This window comes from Gymnogyps californianus, chromosome 1, assembly GCF_018139145.2.
Source record: "Gymnogyps californianus isolate 813 chromosome 1, ASM1813914v2, whole genome shotgun sequence".
NCBI classification, from domain to species: Eukaryota; Metazoa; Chordata; class Aves; order Accipitriformes; family Cathartidae; genus Gymnogyps; species Gymnogyps californianus.
In genome coordinates, this window is record NC_059471.1 from 162,885,054 (window position 1) to 162,908,590 (window position 23,537).

General features: G+C 44.5%; 1 protein-coding gene across 2 annotated transcripts; it reads right to left on the reverse strand.

Moving 5' to 3' along the window:
• Positions 1-459: 459 nt before the first annotated feature.
• On the reverse strand, positions 460-23,181 carry RANGAP1 (Ran GTPase activating protein 1). Of its 2 annotated transcripts, none has more exons than XM_050910169.1 (17): positions 23,111-23,181; positions 22,198-22,214; positions 20,560-20,697; positions 18,965-19,092; positions 17,971-18,030; positions 17,127-17,306; positions 15,686-15,820; positions 14,315-14,473; positions 14,012-14,125; positions 12,358-12,457; positions 11,531-11,615; positions 10,969-11,116; positions 10,359-10,472; positions 9,882-9,984; positions 7,981-8,069; positions 5,937-6,058; positions 460-1,349 (listed from the first exon to the last, which is right to left on the reverse strand). In XM_050910169.1, the coding sequence occupies exons 3-17, from the start codon at positions 20,669-20,671 to the stop codon at positions 1,280-1,282; spliced, it is 1,719 nt and encodes a 572-aa protein (XP_050766126.1). In that variant the 5' UTR covers positions 20,672-20,697; positions 22,198-22,214; positions 23,111-23,181; the 3' UTR covers positions 460-1,279. The 2 variants fall into 2 exon arrangements, with proteins under 2 accessions (XP_050766126.1, XP_050766116.1); XM_050910159.1 differs by having other exon boundaries at positions 22,198-22,220.
• Between the last annotated feature and the right edge of the window lie 356 nt (positions 23,182-23,537).

The window sequence follows — 23,537 nt, forward strand, 5'->3', positions numbered from 1 at the left end:
ACAGCTAACTCCATTTCCTTGACTTCTTCCTGGCACTGGTCCTATTTATACTGCACATCGATTGTAAGGTCGGCCAAGGGAGGATGAATAGTCTCCTCCAACTGAAAACAGAAAGGGAAGGAACAACCTTTTGCTACCTAAAGAGAAAGAGATGTGCTGACTCTCAGAGGCTTGAAAGAAGAGGGAGCAGGACCAGCCTGTGAGCTTGCGTGCTCAGGAGCGGTACAGGTAGGTGCCACAAACATGTGTAAGCACATGGACAATCCTCCACGCAGAGATTTAGGGGCATCTGCTGCTGCTCCTTCAGAGCAAGAAAAAAGCACAGCCCTATCCAAGAACGATCAGCACAGCCCTAATTCTTTGTGCTCTTACACGTGCTCAGCTTTCAAACGTGAACAGTGCACACAGTCCCAATGTTTTGCCAAAGGGAGGAGAAACGGAACACATATTCCACAGGGATTTCATGAATTGTATTCATTTCCAAACCAAGCCTATTTAATTAGGAAGAGAAGGGGAAGGGACAGGGAAAGGGCAGGAAGAGGGAACAACACAGGCCATGGCAAAAAAATTTACAATAAAAATATGCTTGCTCCCTTAAGCAATGGCCACCGGGGTCAGCCACACTACACGAATATTCCAAGCCACAGCAGCAGGGTAGTATATTAAAATACAAATCAGCCACACACTGCCTTTGACAAATGGACTTGAAAGAAGAAACAAAGGGGAGCACACCTTGCCCCTCTGACCCGGCAGCAGCAGAAGGGGATCAAGCACTCCCCTGACCTGGAGAAGCAGGGGAAGCAGCAGGCTCCCTCCTGCACAGTGCTGAATGCTATCAGGCAGGAGTCACAGTCCAATAAAATAAAATAAAATGCACAACTGGGTTGATCCTGATGAGAGCGCTTCTGGGCCCTGTGTTAGCCTTGGCACACCCTTGTCAATGCAACCAAAGTGGAGAACTCTTCTTTTCAATTCACGCAGAGCTCAGAGCAGCACTGACTTATTCTAGCATAAGCACCTGCTCTGCAGACCAGGGAGTCACTTCATGAGGAGTAGAAAAAAAAAATTCAGCAGGATTTGTCCAAGTTTATGAAAGCAGAAGGAAGGACAGACCTCCTACGGGGATGGGGGGAAAAAAAAAAAAAAAGAAAAAAGAGGAAGAAAAAAGAAAGGGCAGCACGTCTGTATGGGCTCTGGGATCCTCTCCACGCAGCTCTGAGTTCTCTGCTGACAACAGTCCTATGAGGAGGGAAGGGCACAGCAGCACGTCTCTTGTCTCTTACAGCTGGTGGAGTGTTTGTAAGAGCATGTGACGAGCAAATGAACAGGAGTCAAGAGCACGGTTTGGTCTGTGGAAAGAGGAGAGAGATAGATTTAAAATACTAAATTTAAGAACCGCTTTGTATCTGACTTTGAATGAGCAAATAAACACTATTTCAAATGCACTGGGCTTGCATGCCCAAAAGCCTACATCTTTTCCCCTCGGTTATCTCTTCTGCAACCATTCCCTCATTGCTGCATGGATCACTGCTTCCCATTCAGAGCTTGCTGTGGAAAATTCTCTCTCCTTTGCTGAGTCCGAGTCAGGAAGACAACAACCAAGAATCAGAACATTTATTTCCACATGTACAAAAATCAGCAACAGATTGTTGATCTCTGCAGCCCAGCGTCTCATTTTGGGTAGAACAAAGTGGGTGGGGGTGGAAGCCCCCTTCCCTCCCTTCTGGCAATGGGATTTTCCATATAGATCCACTGTTTAGGATCCCAAAACACAGAAGGGCCCCAAAACACAGAAGACAAGCCTGCTTGTACTCACATCTTTTCTCACCAAGTCATCTGCTATCTATGACTCGATGGTGACTTCGGTTTCAGGGCTTTTTAAGTCTTTAAAAGAGGCAATGTAACCTCCTGCCCTCCGCACCCCGAGGTCAAGTAACACCCGACTAGCTTTGCTGGGCCACCTTTCAGGGTGCCTTACAAATAGCCCATAGAACCTGCAGAACATCATCTGAAAGGGCCTCGCACAGAGACTGCAAGAGCGAGGTCTACCTCACACAGAATAACCTGCTCCTTGAAACTAGACGATGGAAATATACAGTCACAGCAGTGTTAACATGGGGCTAAATTTCCCCAACATTCCCATCACCTCCCAGCAACGTGTATTTCTGTTTCCACAGGCTGTTCTCTAAGCATCACTGAAACTTCTAACAGTCTGTATCCACCTACTAGGGAACTTCCTCCAAAGAATTTGAATCTAATGTTTTCCACTGTTCTGAGAATGGCAATCATTAATTTTACCTCTCTCATACCCCACCACAGCAGAATAACCTTTAATAATTAACAGCAGTGAGGTCTACTCAATTTGGGAAAGAAGGGTGAGCTGAAATAAAGATTGGAATATCTAGGTAGGAGCAAGAAGTTCACCTCTGGATTTATAGCAATAGCTGTAGAGGTGGTTTGGTATAGGGCTCCCTGTCTGCTGCGGTTTAACAGAAGCACATCTGGAGAAGAGTTAACCCTTTTTATTCCCCCAAGAGCCATTCAGTGCCCCACACTGAACAGACAGGACACAATTACAACTTGCAGTTTATCTTCGAAGTGGCTGGGTGAGGTATTCCAGTCTTCATCTTTGGAAGACCCAGCCCTGTTTGCAATGAGCAGGCTGATTCTGTCTAGGCAGCTCCCCATTTTCAGAAATAGAGAAACTGAACTGCTGATGTAGATCACAGCCAAGCTCCCTCAGCCTCCGCTCCTAACACCAAGCCTCCTCTAACACTAAGAGCCTCCTTACTTGCTGTGGAGTTAAACTGCCTGCCACTCTGTGCTAGACTGTTGAAAGAGGCCAGTGATGTGATCCAATCCAACAGCAAAGAGCAGCAAAAAAAAAACCCCAAAACCCAAAAACAACCACCCAACCCTTACAAAAAAAAACCCCACCACCACCTCCAGCAAGTCACAACTGGGCAGGCAGACATCCACATACTTTCAGTATGCCCACCTAAAAAATTATGGGAAAGCACATGTGGATTCACAGCACCCTCTTGTGTCCAAAAAAAGAAAATAAGGACATCAGCAGAGTAAGATGGATGCTGCTTACAGTCTGTATCCATAATTTTATTATTATTTTTGAGTGGAGAACACTACCTACATCACCACAAATTGTCACAAAAGAAAGGAGGAGAATGACTACTCTGAAGTAAGCCCCTTGCAGCAAAAGGCAGCAGAGCTTTACCCTAGGCAGCTACAAGAACTTTACAGCTCTAGAAGCCCAAAGGAGCTAACTCCAATCCTAAAGGAAAAACCTAGAAAATACCACAAAAATGCATACCAGTTTGCTGCAAATGAAGGACTCATGGGTTTGACAGAGTGGAAGTAGATTTGTTGCAGAAACAGAGCCCAAATGAGCTCTGCAGAGTACTAGGTTGACCAGTTAGAGGTTTGATTTAAGGTCAGGACGTGATTTTGTTCGGACTGAATTCCAAGGAAAGACAAGGGGTGTAGGTTAATTGAGAAGCTGTTTTAACTGGCCTTTGTGGTTCTTGAACTGTTATTGTTCTCTCCAGGCAACTGTAAAGGATTTAATAGCTGTTCTCCTTTTTCCCTTAGGGAAAGCATTTTAAGAAATACATATATTTATAAAACACAAAGGTATATTGCTTATATATAGTGTTGACTTCATTATGCTGCACAGGACATAAGTTTCCCTATGATAATATCACACCTTGCAACAAAGGGGTTTGCAAATCAGAGAAAGCTTCAGCTCCAAGAATTTCATGTCCCCACCAGGGACACTGCAGGCTTGGCATTAGCACCCTTACATACCAAAGGCAGGCAGACTGACCTGCCTTCTCCTGTGAGAGGCTCTTGGCTCTCACACAACTTTCACAGAACGTTTGAACAATCTCACACTTTCAGAAAGAGACTTTCCCCTCTTGTACTTGTAGCGAAACGCTGGCTATGGATTCAATGGAATTTTTGTTGATGAATTCATTAAGACCAGAATTTTACTCTTACTTTGTCACATACAGCATCATCTACAGATGAAAAACGTTTATTGGTATTTTGCAGGCCTGGAGCCTGGGAGAGGCCTACATACACACATACAAGGAGAGGGGGACAAGTGTCTTCTGTGAGCAAATCTGTTTAGAAGGACACGTCAAGTTGAGTTATGAGGCTACTCTAGGCACTGGAATCTGACATAAGCGATTAGAAGGGCCAAATGCAATGAACCAAAGTCCCCTTTTCTCTATTCCCAGCTTCAAGTGATTTAAATCCTCTGGAAAACTGGGGCTGATTGATAGACACTAAGTGGTACTTGTTTTGATCAAGCTGGGTCTCTGCATAATTAGCGCCTGATGAAGTAAGCCATCATTTTCTTCACCCTTTTATTTTAGGGCTGGTATTGGATCCTTACACTGTACATATCTATTTGATCAACAAGCAAGATCACAGGCACAGGCAGCAGTGTAGGAAACAGGAGAAATCCAGTGATCTGTCTGGACAACTTCACATGGCAAGTCCTGATACTTCTTGCTTAAACCTGTAATGATTGAGTTGGAGGTATATTTGTTCCACTGGTAAAGCATATGCTCATTGGCTTGTAACTGCCTAATTCTTAGCCTGATCAAGCCAAAGAGAGGAGACAGAACACAAACTGTTCCACCAGAAGGACCTCTACGTTAGCATTTGCACATGTGTAAGCAAGCTAGTTATATAATTTTATTTTCCAAAACTGACCTTAGCATGGCTGGTTGCTGGACACATACCACTGCTATGCATCAGCTTTGACAGCTTCAGCCACACCAACGCTTGGAAAAATTATTCTCCCCTATCACAACTGGCCTGCTTCCAATCCCAGTAGACCTAAGAAAAGACTGACTACCAATATTTGACTGCATCCCTATTGCCCATGTTTCGTACTGACCACAAGTATTTGATTCCTCTGCCTTTCATCAGCACAAGATTCCAAGCTTCGGCATATTTCCCACACCAGGAAGATCACGAAGGCTTAAGCCTTGTTCTGGAACCTGTTAAAAAGCTGCTCACCCTATGTGGCACATGGTCCATGCTGAGCCAAAGAGCCACTGAGTTCCAAATGGATTTCAGACCTCTGCTGGTTTTGCTTAAGGTGACAATTTTGAACTGTTTCTCCCCTTGACTGCTGAAGTCCTTGCTCTCTTGAGGAAAGGACTATTTGGGGTGTTTTTTCTAAATCATATCAACGCTACAGTTCACACTGACTTAATCCAGAAGAGATATGTCTTCCACTGCTATTGCATTATCTATGCTTTAAGACATTAAAGAAACTAAAGCTGGTGGGGGCAGGCGTTGATTCTATACCTATACTAGAAGTAACAACATTCAATAGAGGCAGGCAGTAGAAGCAGCTTCTTCAACACTTACGCTCCCAATTTAGTTCTCAAAAAAATCACTAGCTTTGTTGCTGTCACAGTAGGAACAGTTTCATTTAGGAACAAATTCAGTCTTTGTGTTTTGCACTGTTTTCATCTGCTTGTGTTCAGTGTTACACAGCATGAGAATTCAGGTAGAGCTCTGCTGACCCTCATACTCAGAAGGATGATTTGGAGGGCACAGTTAGATCCAGTGTACTCATAGTTCACTCAAGCAGTGGCTAGAAACCCAGCAGGTTTCCTTAAGCTCAAAACACCTCTTCCGTGACTGGCATCAGTCTCAGCTTCAGAGCCAGTTAGTTGCAAAGCCAGCTTTCCATCATTTCTTCTTTAGGATCAAGACTTTTTACTCTAAGCCTTGCATTCTGGAGCAAGCAAGATAAAAGCAGAGGCCTATCAAACTATTAATCCTTAATTTCAGAACAGATATTTAGTGGGCTTTAACAGAACAGGTTGCATGTAGCTGTTAACCCTCAGTTTCACTAGCTCCCATGGAGAAGACTGCATGGCAAGTACAATACTCACTTTGTGACAAAAGCTGAGAGAACTGGGGCCAGGGATTTAGGGAAATAATCCTGCTGGACCATATGGTTCAATGTCATAAGAATACCATAGAGGCTTGGGACAGCTTTGATCTTCTCTTCACTCTGAGAAAAGGACAAGAAGAAGGAAGTCAGACATCAGACAATCACCATTTTGTCTAATCCACTCTAGTTCATAGAGGCAATGAATTCTCCGTTGAATGAAGTGCTGCCATACACTGTAGGAGAAAAAGCTGCTCACTAGATTAAGTGCAATGTTCCTCAAGACAAAGGTAGCCAACTCCATAGCCTCCCAGCACCAGCATCTGAAATAAAGCAGCATCAAGAACATTCTCGTACTTATCAGTTAGAGCCTAGTCATTGACAGCAGCAACAATGGGGAAAGGGAAGTAATGAACTTGCAAGTGAAACAGCTAAATCTTCTCAGAGGCCCTGTGTCAAACTGTTCACCTAAGGAATTTCACCCAACTTCAATTCATAAAGAATTCAGTTGCCTTAATTACACAAATTTTTCTTGTATTATTCTGTAGCTCATTTTTGTACCATCTCCAGTTCTTAGGCAGGCTTCCTCCAGAACTTGATGTAGTATTCCCAGAACTGGTCTCTCAGTTATGTACAAGATAAAGCTAATAGTCATCCCTATTGCTGTTCCTCTGCTTACATGATGCATAAGTTATTCGTGCTCCTAATGTGATACTTACCTAGATGTCCCAACTCTTACATTGTTTTCATTTATTTCTCCACTGCGATCCCAACTAAAGCCCTTCATTCTGTAGGCAGGATCTGGACCTGTGTTCCTAGGCGTATGACCTTTATTTCATGGTGCTAAGAATACCTGTTGCTCGTGTGCTTCCAGCTATGTGGGACAGAAAATGATGGAAGCTGCTCCCTCTCCACATATGCCCAATTCATCAACAGTCCTCTGTATCACAGAGGACAAAAAATCATCTGGCTGATCTTGATCTTCAAGGGCTTTATTATCAATGCCACTTCCTGGTCTGAAAGAGTTCTTCTAGAACACAAGTCTGTGACTTGTGCCTCATGCATATTTGCTATTTTCTGTATGGGATAAGAGGCAGGTGGTAGTCCCCGAACAAGCATTCTGCAGAACAGAAAGCCATCTCTGGTTCTGTTGAACTGTCTGAGAAGTGGAAGGCTCAGCATTGGTCCAATGTACACAGGGAAAGGCTAAACTGATTTTTAGGAAATTAAGATGTATCCAAGCACGTCAACAGCTGTCTGTACCCCAAGCTGGCTATTACCAGAAGGAAATCTATAAATCTAATTAAGAGCAGGCTGCTATAACATAGATTATGGCTATTCTGTGGTTTAGAATTGTCTTGGTCCAAGTTTCCATTCTCAGCTTCTAGGTCTTGAGGCAGCAAGAAACATTAACCCTTGTAGCACAAGTAGGCAAAGGTGCTCCTTAAGTTTGCAGACAGAACCCCTCCCCAGTCATCTCACTGAAAGTAAAGCTACAGGTATTCTAACGCAATTTGCAGGCTTCCTACTGACCCTCCACCCTTTCTTGTAAGAAAGTTTATTTCATGTAACTATATATTTGACTCTAGTATTTGGCAAAAGACACTCCAAAGCATGCAGTTGAATGCTATTGATCTAGCACGAGGAGCTGGACATATGTTTTTGAGCTATGCTACTAAGAGGTGCCCTAAAGGACCACATTAACTAACAATATTGTAGATTAGACTCCTGGACATGGCTTTTTATAGACACCATAGTCCAGCAGCAGCACTATTTACTTACCTGACCATCCCTACCTTGAGGGAATGACTGAGAATGCAGAGCACATTAAACAGAAGAGGCACAAAGAGCTGACACCTCCTTCATCCTAATGCAACCTTGTAATTTGCAATTTCTGCTGGACCTGCAGACTTCCATTGTCCCTGGGCATCAGGCATGCACAGGCACCCAGCTGCTTCCATGGCAACATAATTACCCAAAACCCAGCCAGTCTGGTCTTCAACAGCCTAAACAGACCATAACTTAACTCTTTCCTGCTTCCTCACCTTAAGTAGTCCCATGTGGATCAAGAGGCTTGTGATGAATGCATCTGAATTAAATGTGGCAGAAGTGAAGGCTTTTCTCATCAAGGCATCTAAAAAGAAACGCATCATATTAAACAATACAGAAAGGGACGCTGTTATGGATTTTAAGATCAAGATTGATCATACAGGACCTCAGGGAATATCAGCTGTTAAAGGAGTTTTGGGAAGTAATATCTGTTAAGATTCCAGTTGTCTCCGCAGTGACTAGGTATAACGTCTGAAACACTGAGACAGGTAAAACCCAGTCCTTAAGTATAAGGCCTGATACAAAGGAAACAAACACACACACACAAAAAAAACCCCAACACACACCACAAAAACACCCCAAAATTCCCACACTGCCAAGCTTCACATGCTATTTGACCTCAGTCCAATACATCACAAAATGCTCTACTCAATGCATTTGAACATGCATGCTATGTACATACATGCATATAAATATGATCAGATGAAGTAGAGCAGCAGGAGTTAGAGCCTTGATGTTTTAAAGGCCAGCAAGAATTCACCTTTCATTTGAAACCACAAGAAATGAAAACACAATGAGAAAACTTGTTCAGCTGTTTTCTGGGCTCCCTCAGGACCAATATTCTGCCACAAGCTATGGGCAAACCAATGCTTTAGCCTCTCATGTCTACAAGGTAGGCAAGGCACCCATTTTGACCTCTGACTGTTCTGGTTTCTCGGAATGGGCAGAACCCACTAGAGCGCCTGTAGAACAGTGTCAGACATTAACCAGGGACCTCACCGTCAGCTGATGGTTACTTTTCTGGAAAGAAAGAAATTGCCAGGTTCTACCTTTCCCTAAGGAGCAGAAGTAGTAAGGAACAGCTATCGAGATAAATACATACACAAGCGCACTTCAGACAACAAGAATATCCTGTGCTCCATTTTTTGTTGGAGGCAACTTATAATGGGCGTAAGCCAACACCAGGACTAGCTCAACGAGATGCCAACTGACTATTTTTGGCTGATTGGACCCATAACCAACTACAGAGAACTCTATTACATTACTGTTTTACAGACAACAGCTAACACAGTTTCACTATCTATATGTATTCCAAACTAAGAAATTCCAAACTAGGGAAATGCACATTTGTTTGCAGCAAATCTCTCTAAGTGGTCTTAAAAATAATTGATCCAGTTCTTTTGCACAATATTGATAGGTAGCTCATGTATGGGAGAACTGTACTGCTGAGGGATTTGGAAAAGATGAAAGTGAGTGGTGAGATGCCTAGGAGCGTTTGGAAATTCCTGTTTCCAAGTGAGAACATGAAGGGATACTATTAGTCCACACAAAAATCAGACCTAACCCAAATCACTGCTCCACAATATACAATGAGGAACAGCCCCTTGCTGTACGTTAGCTTCTGTGCCTTGTCCCATGCTGCAAATCTCTGCTTCCTGAAGAAATTAAACATGTTTCAGACTGATAAGAAGAGACGCTAAGAGGTCTCTCTCTACACTCTCTTAATACTACACTGGAGAGGCTACTTCCTGCAAAATACTTTTTAAATACAACAGCCTTGAAAAAGTAACTGACTTTGGAACACAGAACTACTGGCTATTGACAGCCCAGCATCAAGGAGATGCAGTAAGGGCAGCACAGGTCCACTAAGACAGCAACTACAACAGACACTCATCATCAAGCTTTGGAAGCACAAGGTATGCTAAGTTCAGAATGAATGTCTACTTTCACTCCACACAACAGCATGGCACAGCTTGGTACTTTGTTATCTGGGATTTCCTGCTGCCAGGGACAAAACAGTCCAATGGCCTGGCCCACAGGCGCCTTCCTCTGCATCGCACTGGTGTCCTTGACACTGAAGCAGGTCCCACCATGAAGTGAAGAAAGGCCCAGTCACCTGTTGTTTCATGCACTGCTGTTTTCACTGAGGCTTCATCTTTGAAGACTGAGGATATCCTTAGGAGAGTTGTAACTACTTTCTCTACATCAGACGTATCTGTCTGAAAGACAAGGGGGGGAAAAAAAAAAAAAATCAGGGGCCATTCAGTTCACTGCTTACCAGCTACAGAAGATGGGTCTCTGCTAGGGCTGTGACAAGAATTACAGCCTTCAGCTGACTGATACCAGTTTTGCCTTTGCCACATGTCCTGCTTTCACCATACCACAAGGCATAAGCAACACTGTGAAACAAAGTTACCCTGTGCAGAAGCTCTGGTGCAAGTATAAGCTTAACTGCATCATCTACTTCCATAAGGTTCTTCGGGATCACTGGGGAGAAGATGCAAATCTAGGTCTCAAGAGAGACTGTTATCACCTCTGGGGATTAAATGATTCTGCGAGAGACTCAAGCACAGAAGACCACCGGCTCACCTACCTGCTGAGCTATCAGCACAGAGCACTTTGGTCCTAGCCGCAGCAGCTTCTCTGGTGATGGGAAAGCAAGGAATGTGGCAACATCCACAGGAGGAGATGGCACTGGAGTTGAATCCTGAAACAGTAAAAATCCATCTCAAGTTTACTCTTGGAAGTAAATAAATTGGTTCAACAGCAAAGGCACATAGGACAGGTCAGGACACAGGTACATCAGGTCAGGATTTGTTCTATTTGAAAACTATTTGAGGCTGGAATGAGCCCAGAGTTGGAATAGCCAGAACATGCTAGCACGACTGCATGGCATTGCATGTACAAGGTTCCCACCATTTTCTGGCCATGGGAAGACTTTTTCTAGCCGTGTTTGTTACAACCGCTACTCCGTCTTTCCCTCCATGCATGTGCGCACATGCACACTTTAACAAAACACGTTTCTAAGTCATCCATTTTCTTTATTTCCTGCATGTTATCTCCCTGACTGTTACTACAGCGCCAGCCCATGCAGGAATGTCAACTCCTGCCAGCACTCCAAGTTCAGACTCACTCCAGATCTCATTTCCTTCTTTACTCTCTTCCAGCTGAGGAAACAAGAATGCATCTGGAAGTAAGCTTACCTGTGAATCAATTATCTTCTTAGGAGTCAGTGACTCCTGTTCTCCCTGTCCTCTCTCCTTCAGCTGTTGCTGTTCTTCCTCCTCCTCTTCCTCCTCCTCTTCATCATCCTCCTCCTCTTCATCCTCCTCCTCCTCCCCTTCATCATCACTAAGGTTCGAGAGTTACATGTTACATTAATTACACACTTGCAATTCCTGTACACTGGAACTCCAACATTTTTTCAAGAACAAAAAAGCAGCCTCCCCTCAAGTCTTACTGCAAGAAGTACATCTCCATCTACAACAGATTAAGAGGACACTCAGGCTTCAGTCACTCAGTTGACAATGGCAAGCAAAGAGTGAGGAATGCAATCAATAACTAACACTAAGATAAGTCCATCAATGAAAACAAGATGCAAGGCTTATCCTGCTCATGGAATCCCTTGACTGTGCTCCACACTGCACACTCAGACCAACATCCATTCGCAATGTTACCGTTCTTATTTTAAAACGGATAGGTGAATGAAAGTGTGGATGAAAATTGTCAGGAAATTTCTGATTTAAACTCTGGTACCCTGCCTACCTCAAAGATCCCAGCACAGCTGCCATATTGAAGCCTTCAAGGATCTCCTGGAGTTGCTCACATCCCTCTTCCCCCAGACAGTTACCTAGGTTGACAGAAGAAAGGGAGTAGACTTAACAGATGCACACAGGTTTGTTTTTGAGGATTTAGCTGTATATTCTTGTCTATCTCTTATTTCTGAAATTGAACAGTTATCAGTCTTTTCTACACAACACCTTAGAGACAGTAACGCAGACTTCAGTTATCAGAATCAAACAGTTGTTAAACAAATTTCAGCAGCATTACACAACAGTTGGAAACAAACAAACCCCCTAATTTTTCAGAGTGTCTTTGAGAGACTTCCTGCTAGTTCTATAAACAGCTCTTGTTCTCAGCAATTCTAAAACAAGGACACATGGCATAGTACCACTGAAATGCAGTGACTCAAGGTATGAACAGCAAAAGCCAACATGGGTCAAAGTTCTCCCACTCTTCTGCAGAGACGCGCACAGAGGTTTTTGTTTGCAAGTACGAAATATCTGAGATGACAATGAACAATTTCAAAAGTTTTACTGAAAACAGGTATAGGTATCAGTTTAATCTTTCCACCTTACGAGATGTACCGGAACTGCTTAACTTCAACAATTAACTGAGTTCATGGCTTAAGAAAACTTTCAGGATCTAACTGCTTCCTGTCCCGAGGTCATCCAAATTCAGCTAATCTCAGAGTATCATTTTTTAAATGCTGACAACTGCAAGACTAGAATATGTGATACTGTCAACATTCTTCCTAGTGGTTTCTCGTTCGGATCAGATTAGACATACTTTGATCTAGCAAACTTACATACCATTGAGATCCAACTTCTCCAACTCTGCCTTATCTTCAATAGCTTCAGCAACAGTCAGAGCAGCATCTCGTTTGATCTCACAGAAGGACAAATTCAGTTCCTAAGAAGCAGAACATTTGTTTGCTGAATTCCTATTAACTTCTATCATCTCCATAAGCTTCATGTGCTCACAAGTGTTCTGAAAAGAATCTCATTTGAAGAGGCTCTTAGCAAAAAAAAAAAAAAAAAGTATTTTTTATTGCAAATAAAACCTGACACATACTCCTACTTCATACACCTAAAAGGGGCATTTTGAAACATATTAGTTAAGAGCAGCACTACTGAAGGTAACCACTTTACTAGAACAGCCACAGAGACCAGACCATTCTGACTGCTCACCTAAAAGGTAGCAGACATTTCAGTCCTTAGCAATCAGCTGCCTGGAGATCTTCACTTATTCAAGGGTCACAAGAGCATTCCAGAATTCACACACCAGTAAGTCTTACTGAAGAAGGATAGCTACTATACTAAATGGACTGCACATTTGCTTTTGAACATCTACGTTGCAAGCTAAGGCCTTCAAAAGACAAACTATGAGTGGTACTACTTCTGATAAACACAGCCAGCAGAGAAACAGTGTGGACAGACTGTAGTAAAAGTAAAGTTATTCAACAGACAGGCACCATCCCCCACCATTCCACATTGTGCTCAATCAATCCTTTCCTGAGAAGAGATTTAATATTAACAGCAAAAGGGAAACAGTCCTTGAACAGAATGAATCATCTATGATTGCTTCATGCTGCCCTCCCTTAACCACTTCTGCTCTAGAAAAAAAGGATTTAACTTCTGGCTGTTCATCTCAATACCCCCATTAGAATCCTTACTTAAGTTTCCCTGGGAGACTCAGACATAAGTTCCAGTAGAACCAGCAGAAGGCTGAGCAACGGATCTCACACCACAAAGCACCTACTTCTTTCTGTACCAGGTTCATATATGTAAATAAATATTAGCACTCAGCTGAATTTTTGTCTTTGACCGTAAGCTTGCAAGATTAGGAATTATGCGTTCCGCATCTGTCCCGGTGCAGTTGTGACCCATGGCATGTGTTTCTAGAGATCCTAGTTTACTTACATTACTGACTGGACTTAGGCCTGTCTAGAATGTTGTCAAATGCAAGTCCTGTGCAAATACTGATGTAGGAGGCTGTGGTATTGCCAAAAAACTAAAAATATTTGGACCTTTGATACAGGCCCTAACAAAGAAAAAGCATTAACTGCATGAACTCTGAAATGCTGAAGAGATTACAAGCTGTTCATGAAGAGGAACATCTCAGTCCCTGCTCATGATCCTCTGGAGAGGTTCTAAAATCAGATACTTCCATTATCAGATTTCTTCAATAGCACTTGCTCTGCTGAACCAACCGCTTCAAAAACATCAGGTGGAGTCTAAACAGATCACTGGTACACCTCCATGTAGAATAGTCTTAGCTGGATGTGGCGATACCACTGGTCTACAATACAGCTTATTGCTTTTGACTTGTGAGCAGAGAGCCTGCACTGAAGTGAATCCCACTTTAAAATAATCAGTAGTGCTAGGAGAATGGACAGAAAACCAGGAAATGGGAAACAAGGCATTTTCAAAAGAGATTCAAAGCTGAACAGCAAGACGACAATACCTTTAATTTATGAAGCCCTTCTTTAACAGCATCAGCAATAGCAACAGCACCCTTTGAACGCACCAGGCAGTCTCCAAAGTTGATCACTTCAATCTGCCGAAGTGCCTTCAGAGTCTGCAAGACAGCACAAATTTGAAAGTACAGACCTGCAAGTAAATGAATGTCCTATCAATCCTGGAAGGTCATCCTTCCTACCACAGCGTGGCATGTGGCTCCACCAAGCCAGAAGTGCTAATGCTAACTATATTCGAGAAGACTGGGAGGCAGAAGACAAACCCAAAGCAACTGCTTAGAACAACTCACCTCTGCCATGGCCACAGCTCCTTTCTCTGTGAAGGTGTTGTCATTCAAGTTTATAACCTTAAGCAGTGGGTTGATAGCAAAGGCCTGGGCCAGCGCCGTGATGCCAGGATGGTTAATTCCATTCTGTGGCATATGGACCTCTTCTAGAGTCCCAATGATCTGGGAAAGGATGCAGATGAAAAAAAGCTGTTAGGAGACATACTTCAACTCAAGAGTATAGTGCTCCACTCCTTAGGATTTGCTTAAAATTGTTTTCTTCCAACTCAAAACTCCACTAGCTCTTCTACATAGAACTATTTACCAGCATTTATGTCACAAATCTAAGTGAAATTGCAGGCTCATAGGAAGTGTCAGATTAATATAAAGCCCCTGATTCTTAGAGTCACATGTAGCATCCTCCCAGCGTGTCTGCTCTAGGATACCTTAAAACAAGAGTTCTTCACCTGTGATTCAACAACCCTGAAACAGATCAAGCAACATCGCTGGATACAATATTTTTTTAATTAAGATCTACATTTCACCCTGACTGCAGAAGCAAACCCGTAAGAAAATTAGTATGAACACTGTTTATGGACTAAACAGCATGTCATAAAACACAGTAATGAATCCCATTTTGGTAGTGCCATTCAGCCTGAATTCCTCATGAATCACTTTGTTACGCACCTCTCAAGTATTTAAGAAGTCTTATTTTTGCCATGATTACTGATTAGTCAAAATCACACCCAGACAGCTCTTTACAAAAAGAGCAACCTATAACCTGCAATATCATTGCTAATATACCTGACAATATGCTTTATAATTCAGAAGTCACTTTTAGCAGCAATGGAGGAAAGAAAAGGGAATTAGGTGGCCCTAACCACAATGAATTCTCTTCCTCTAACCGAAGTGCAAGTTGGCCAGTGACAGCTAGAGAAAGCTAGGCAGCATTTAGAGCCCTCACAGGATGATCCTAGTAAAAACACTAGGTTGCTTTTGCCAGATGATTGAACAACAAGGCAAAGAAGCACTCAAGAGGTCAGCTGGTACACCTACCCCAGTGCCAGATAACCTCCATTAGCACAGAGGGAGGAGAAGGAACAGGACTACTATTAAATTACTCAGGAGATGCCTGTTTCTCCCTCAAGTAACTACTTTACACAGCCACTAGTTACGTGTTTGGAAACTTAGGTCACAGAAACATTCAATCATCAATTCTAATTGCACTTGTTGAAGACTCCAGTTTCAACAGCAAACAACATCACGACTTTAGTGAACCAATAACCAGCCACTGCCTCCAAGCTGAGGCAAGCTCTGTGTGCATTATCTTTAACATTAGCACTTAAGCACACCTTGCTCCAATTTGCTGTCAAGCAGCTCTGGTTTGGTACTTACCCCAAAGGCTTCAGCCAGGGCAGTGGCACCATCATTCTCCAGACGGTTTCTGCCAGCCACAAATATTTTCAAAGCAAGAGGCTTGCCCTGGGCACTTGATTTCCTGTGACACTCTTTCAGAGAGGCTGCCAATATCTAAAGATAAAACAAGCAGTTTACACTACCTCAGTATCTCATTCCGAAGGAACCCAAATGTGGTTTGTATATCCAGTTTTCAAGAAATACTTCAGTCACCACTGAAGTGTACCTGCTTCTACAGTAGGGTATACAATAAAACTGTCTGTAATTACAACACTTGCACACTACAGTCTTAGGCAAGAAGTGATAATTTTGCAACACTAGAACACATTGACCCCATTAAGAACGTTTGATTCTTAAACAGGCAAACATATAGGGTCTCAGTGATAACAACAGTTAGTCCTGGTTTTCTGCTTCATCCAACAGGCATCCTTCAGTGCTAGGCTTGGTAATACTGTTCTCTCAAATCCAAGGCTACAAGCTCTCTTGACATAGAATCTAATGTTTAGGATAGAACTGTCTTCCTATCCTGGAAAAACAGATGAGCTTTTCATACTTCAGAATTTTATCCATGAAAACATGTAGAGGGAAGGGATCTTGAGACTGGAGAAATGGGCCAACAAGAATCTGATTAGGTTTAAAGGGAAATGCGAAGTCCTGCAAATGGGAAGGAATAACCCCATGTACCAGCATAAGCTGGGGGTCAACTGGGGGCAAAATAGCTTGGCAGAAAAGAACCTGGGGGTCCTAGTGGGTGAGAAGTTGACTATGAGCTAGCAATATGCACTTGCAGCAAAGAAAGTCTACCGGACTGCCTTGGGAAAAGCATTGTCAGCAGGTCAAGGGAAGCGATCCTTCTCCTACTCAGCCCTGTGAAATGCATCTGAGTACTGTGTCCAGTTCCAGGCTCCTACATGGACATACTGGGGTGAGTCCAGCAAAGGGTCCCAAGGATGATTAAGGAATTGGAGAATTTTACATACTGGGAGAGTGCTGAGAGCTGGGATTATTAAGGCTGGAGAAGAGAAGGCTCTGGGGGAGATCTTATCCATGTGTAAGAACAGCCAGAAGAACAGGATGAGGGGATAAGGTGGTGTAAAGAAGGCAGAGCCAGACACAAATGCACGCAAACCGATGCAGAGAAAATTCCATTTAAACACAAAAAACCTTTTTTTACTGTGAGGATTGTTAAACACTGGGGTACACTATCCAGAGAGCCTGTGAAGTCTCCATCCTTTGAGATATTCAAAACCTGACTAGACACAGCCCTGAGCAACCTGGTCTAGTTGCCTTGAGCAGGGGAGTTGAACTAGACAATCACCAAAGATCCCTTCCAACCTCAACCATTCTGTGATTTTGTGTAGGGCAGTCTGAAGCCAAGTCCTGGCTCTGACCTCATTCCCAAAACGGAGACAATCCTTACCTTGCCACCACCAATGCCCATGCCACAGTTATTGAGCTTGAGTTCCTGTAGGGTGTAGCACGCGGGGCTCTTCAGCAGCGCCTCAAAGCCACGCACACCGTCTGGCCCAAAGGCATTGTCACTCAGGTCCAGCTCCACCAGCTGGGCTCCAGCAGTGATGAGTGCATCCCCCAAAGAGATCTGTAAGGAAACAGATGGCAGTGGGTGGGAGGGAGCGGACTGACTTTTAGTGACAGCATCACTGCAGTGGCTAGGTATGACAGTGATGCTGCAAAAAATTTCCACTTTGAAGACATTCGGCAAAGCTGCATGGGGAAACAAAACTTTATATCTAAAGCCAGAGAAGAAGTTGTGCAAATTAAGCTAAAGATAACCATAAGGCAGTTACCAAGAAGTTATCCCATCCCTTTAGGTCAAATACACATTTTTCAAAGTGAGTTTCCCCCTCTACACTGCTAAAAGAAATATTGTTTTCATTCTGTTGAGTTTATCATGTCCTTGCTTCACAGGATTCAAGGAGGCAGGGAGCTCTATAATGCTCTTGGAAGAGATGGCCATATGCTTTTATTTAGAAAGCTTAGTTCCCATTCCATCTATCGGATCATGAGGATGTTTTCCCCAGTGACAAGCTTCTTCACTAGCATGGACTTGCATTTGACCTTTTAACAACTCTTCTCCACCTCATACAGAAGGAGCAAAAAAGAATCACTCACCTATTCTGAGACACTTAGTGTTAACAGCGTAAAGATCAGCTCTGTGCTAAAAAACATACTCCCACAAAAAGCATGACAGGTGAGAAAAGAAGTTATATTAGTCAGAAGTCTCAGATCTAGTTTTTACTTACCAAAGCAGGAGGGATCTCAGACCTTAGTCTCCCTGTGAACATGTCACTCCAATGACACCTCTAAAATAAGAAACACACAGATAGAAACCATTAAAATATTTAGGATAACACAGTTGTACAGAGGTTTACACATACAAGCTACATTACATCACTTGGGACAGCTTAATACTGCTTGCCTTCCCTTGGGCTTGTCATTTGATTGTACTAAAGAGCTACAAGAACTAACGTTACAATTATTTCACTTGCAAGGACCTAAAGCCACTGAAATGCACATTGTAAAAAACACCATACAAGAATTCTTGCTTGCATTCAAGCTGGAATTCTTTTCTTCTGAGAAAATTACCACAGGAAAAGGCAGCAGGAAACTGAAGGATACATTAGGAATGCAGATTTTACTAAGGTATGGACCTCAACAATCTGAACTTGCTTGAAAAGCCACACTTGGGTGATTAACGTGAATCAACGTTTCATACTCCGCTCCTGCAAAGGACAGTGCCTCTAGCAGCATAGCATCCTCCTAACATTAGGCTAGAACAGTAGTAGGGAAACATAGCTTGGACACGGAAAAAACCTCCTGGTGCATTTCCTTCATCATTTCTTCCTTATTCAGGCACTCTCTGAAGACTCATTCTTCAGAAGATCTGATCATTCTCCAGAGGATATGACCCAGCTTTTCCATTAGAACTTAAGTTTTGTTGCCACAGTTCTTTGTTTACAGATGCTGCCTCTGCAGAGAGATTCTTCCTTGCACAGCTTCCCAGCTTTAAGATTGGAAGCCTTCTGAGCAGGAACGATTAGGAAAGCAGAAAGTGTTCCCATTATCCCAAAGTCCCCCAATGCCATATTTTCATATGGTTGTTCTTCCTACCGGAAGAACCACCAAGCAAGCTTTGGGGCTAACTCAAGACAGGCTACTGCAGGAAGAGCATAGATAGGCCTTCAGTATTTCTACATTACTTCTTCCCCTTCACCACCACCCACGTGAGGATCTCACCTTGAGCTCTGATTTCTTCTCCAAGGCTTTGGCAATGACCTTTGCTGCCTCCACACCCACTGTGTTGCCTTCCAGGCGCAATGCTTCCAGGCCATCAAATTCCTCAATTTGCTTGATCACTTCTTCAGCTGCAAAAAGCAGACAGTCTAGTTGGCCTTTTAACTATCATCTTAGGTAGCACAGTAACACTCTGATGCAGCAATACTTGCTCAACTCTACCCTTAGTGAAAACAGCTGAGCAACATTATCTGAAAGAATCCTGAAACAGCAGTGGAGAACAGAGCGAAAATGTCAGGTCACTAGAGAGAACGTTCTCCATTCCCCACCCTGCCTGTTCATAATTTATTTCTAGTTCTATTCTCTGATAGCCATCCTCCTATTTGCAAAAGTAAGTTTCCTTACTTACTCCTTAAGATTCCTCTGCCATTCAGCACATGGTTTAGGAGCTAGAGTGCATGTGCCTACAAAGATGAAAGGACTAAGCTAAAAGTTGATGGGAATTAGTGCCACATCAACAGGAAGAAGTTCCCACGGACTGACAAAAGTAGATGCCTGTTTAGCAAATATGTCAGGGTCGAACAATTTAACTCTAGGGTAATCCTATGCAAGACACAGGAGCAGACTGCAGAATCTCTCCTGTCACTGGGCACTTGTTATCATTCTGAAGCTCCAAAGCCTTTCCCCATAGTTCAGTGGCTTTGCACTACATTGACATTTTTTACAATGAGGGTGGTGAAACACTGGAACAGGTCGCCCAGAGAAGTGGTAGATGCCTCATCCCTGGAAACATTCAAGGTCAGGCTGGACGGGGCTCTGAGCAACCTGATCTAGTTGAAGATGTTCCTGCTCATTGTAGGGGGAACTGGACTAGACGACCTTTAAAGGTCCCCTCCAACCCAAACTATTCTATGATTCAATGATACTAAAACGGCATATAAAAAAGCACCACCTTTGGAATCAGTAAAAAAGGTACGCACTATAGCAAACAATCTCTCTGAAGAACATGCTGTTTCTTGATGTGGCAGAAATGTTGATCTAAGAATATACACATATTCTCCAGATATTTACTACATTAGCAGCCACTGCAAGACATTTTAATTGGGAAACACACAAACGCCAGCAAGAGAGATATTCCAGAAAAAAAAAAAAATCCAAGAGTCTAACCAATTGATCAGAATTTGGGAAGAAACTGGACTATTGCAGCGAACTAACATATCAGCCCATTCCTCTGTGCAGGTCTTTGAAGCATCTGCTTGTTCCAAGTGCTGTCATGCACTTGCTTACTCTTTTTAAAAGGAGCACTGACTTCTAACGCACAGTGACCGTCAAAAGCACTTGGAGAGAACAGCAAGAAAACAAGAATCATACACCAGAGACCCAAACCCCAATCCCGCCACTGTAGCACAGTGTAGCAGGTCAAAGCAGGGTACAAGAAGGGGAGGAAATGTCTCTATCAGAAGCAGCTGTAGCTGAAAGACCCTTCCATCACAGCTAATATTATGACAACTTGGCCATGCAGGATTAGCAGGAGGTTTACCACAAGACTTTAGAATTTCAGGTAGACACTTCCCAAACACAATGGTATTTTCTCTTACCATCTTCAGCTGTATTGAGTTTAAGGCTCTGGCCTTTGAAGCTCAACTGTCCACCACCCACTTTGGTTTTGGCAAGTGACTCTGCAAGCTTAGTGATGTCTTCTGATGCCATTTTTCTGCTTTTCCAAATGTTAGGAGCTGTCAATTAGAAGAAACTGTCAACATAAAAAAAGCAAACTACAATATATAATCTGTATGAATAATCATATTTATCTGAACACTAACGTGTTTTTTGTTCCCGAGATATCGAATTGAGTTTTCAGTGTCATTAGCGTTTTCCCCATAGCTCACTTATGACAGCTAGGCTAGATTAATATTCCAAAGCCAGCCAGTCAGATGGTGTTGATTCTTCCAATACTGACAAGATTTGGGTTTTGATGGAATTATTACTCTTCATAAATAACCAGTAGCTAAAACTACGGATTAAGGCCGCAACACTTCTAAAATTAAAATGTAACATTCCTCTCTCCCCAAACCCCATCCTTTAATTATACACACTGTACATTTCCCCTGTTCTCCAAAGCAAGCTAGAATGAACACAACTGTTTTTCCTTTTCAGTGATATCCCCAGCAGTGCCCTCGTCAGCACAGTTCTAGAAGCACCGAGCTGCTGAAAACATCATGTGTGTTGCATACAAAACTCTCTCTCAGGTTTGTGGGTTCTCTTTCCTTTCGGATGTCCCACACAGATTTATCACACACATTAAACAGGATGATCTTACACTGATGATGGATTAGCGAACATTTTGTGTTGAGGCACAAGTTTGAAGCCAGCCATGCCTAGTAGCATCTGCATACCATTATTTAATGAATATCAATCACTTCATGAAGTAACTGGCCTCCATTCATTCAGCAACTTACTTATAAAACAGACTTCTGGTGTCAGTAGGGATGAAGGTTCATTCCTACAACAGAAAACTGGTTCCCTTCCATTCTTGTCTGACTTAGAAGTGGCCCCACACTCTTGCAGCTCTTTGAGCTCAATAGCACTGGTTTTAAAACACCCCCTAAACGAAAGTTGCACATACATCCTTTCCTCCTGATACCTAGCAGTGAAATATTTGCCTTCAGCTTCCCCAGAGTACTGCTTCTCTTCAGTTTTCATCAACTTTAGTATTGCTTTTGGACACAGCAGGAAAGAAACATCCCCAAGGTTGATCAACATCACTTTTCTAGGATGACTGTCCTCTCAAGTAGGTGCTGCCAGTAGGAAGATGCTCACATAACTTACTCCACCCCTACCAGGCCATGCAGACACCAGACTGATGGACATTCCCAACCTCTGCCAATCCAACACTGAGAAGGAAGAAAGAGAGGACATCCTCCAACCCATGAAGGCTTTACCAGACAGGAACAAAAGTTAGGATCCAAAGAAGTCAGTCTGTTCACCCAGTTCAATTATTAACTTTACTTTTAAATACCTCATCACTCTACTGTTTAAAAAACGAGTTCTGTTCTACTATGATGCTCTTCTATACAGGTGTACTCACTCCCTTTGCTTCCGTTTCCCTTAAATCCCCTTTTACTTTCTTCACCTTACACACAGGCTGCTTCCTAATTTCAACATACAAATTCATCATCACATCCTGAAGCATGTTTTATTGCAAACATGTCAGCCGCACCCAATTGTCAACCTACCAGAGGTCTCTTCACTGCTAGTTCTTCCACAAGGAAAGATAAAAAAAAAAAAAAAAAAAAAAAGAAGAGTTAGTACATTTGGCAAATAAAAACAAGATCTGGAAGTGCCTAAAGAGAGGTTTCCTCGTTACTTAAAGACTGTACAAAGCTGTACGCTTCCCGACAGTCAAAAAAGTTAGTTCAGCCGAATGCTTTATTTACAACAGTTTGTCCACGCCAACGGACACAACACACCAGCTAACTGCTGTGCTCTCCTAAGGAGGAGCCTGCTCTGCTCTGCTCTGCTCTCCCGGCAACGGAGGGCCCGGCTCCCGGGAGCGCTGGGTGACAGCCCAAGGTTACCCTCCAGCCAGCCCCTGACAGCCTCCCAGCGCGGCTTGCCCCCGATGACGGCCGAGGGCTCCTCTCTCCCCCGAGGAAGCTGCCGAGCGCCGGCCACGCCGCCACCTGCTCTCCGCGGCGGCCCCCGTGACAGCTCCCCCCTCCCGCCCCGGCCCCACATAACGGGCCCCGGGAGACGGCGCCGATACCCTCCTTCCCGCCCCACGCGCGGGCGGCCCCCGCCGTGCCGCGTGGCGCCTGGCGCGCGGGGAGAGCGGGGGCGTGGAGGGGGCTCCCGTGGCCGGACACGCGTGACCTGCATCCACGAAGGGGTACTCTCGCCTCTGCGTGGGAGGGGTGCGCGTGGGAGGGGTGCGCGTGGGAGAGCTGCGAGGCATTCCCTTCCTGCCCTCTCCCCCCCCTCCCCCCCCCCCCCCGCGCGAGGAGCCGGGGCGGCGGCGGGGGGGGGAGGGGGGGGGTTAGTCTGCGGGATCGCCTCACCTCACGCACACACCCCCCCTCCCCCGGCCACCGACAGTGCCGGCGCCGGCTGCCGCCTCGCCTCGCCTCGCCTCGCCTCTCCTCTCCTCACCTCCGCGCCGCGAGGGATCCGGCGCCGCCGTCCGCCGCTGAGCTGCCGGGGCAGGCGATCGAGTGGCGCCGGCCCAAGCCCTCACGCCGCCGCCGGGGACGATGGGGGAGGGGCGGGCGGGGGAGGCGGAGGATTTGAAAGCCGGCAGTTTTGCTCTCCCCTCCGGGATTGGCTGCGCGGCGTGACGTCACAGGGGCGCCCCCCTCGCCCTCCGCCCCGCGCCGGGTGCTGACGGCCGGCGTGCCGCAGCCGGCCGGCCTCGCCGCGCGTGGGCGGGGCTACGGGGCACGCGCGGCGTCGCCAGCCGCGGGGCACGCCGGGACGTGTAGTCCGGTGCGGGAGGGGGGTACCCGGCATGCCTCGCGCGGAGTCACCCTGTGAGGTGGCGGCCTGGGCCTGGGCCGGGCCTTCTCCCACTCGCGTCCCG

What these genes read in the sequence shown, in the direction of transcription:
- RANGAP1 (XM_050910169.1), bottom strand. Translation starts at nt 20,671, where the DNA reads ATGGCATCAGAAGACATCACTAAGCTTGCAGAGTCACTTGCCAAAACC. An exon ending in ACTCAATACAGCTGAAGATG is followed by an intron (nt 19,093 to 20,559) that starts GTAAGAGAAAAT and finishes TGCTTTTTGCAG; the next exon opens with CTGAAGAAGTGATCAAGCAA. An exon ending in AGAAGAAATCAGAGCTCAAG is followed by an intron (nt 18,031 to 18,964) that starts GTGAGATCCTCA and finishes TTCTTATTTTAG; the next exon opens with AGGTGTCATTGGAGTGACAT.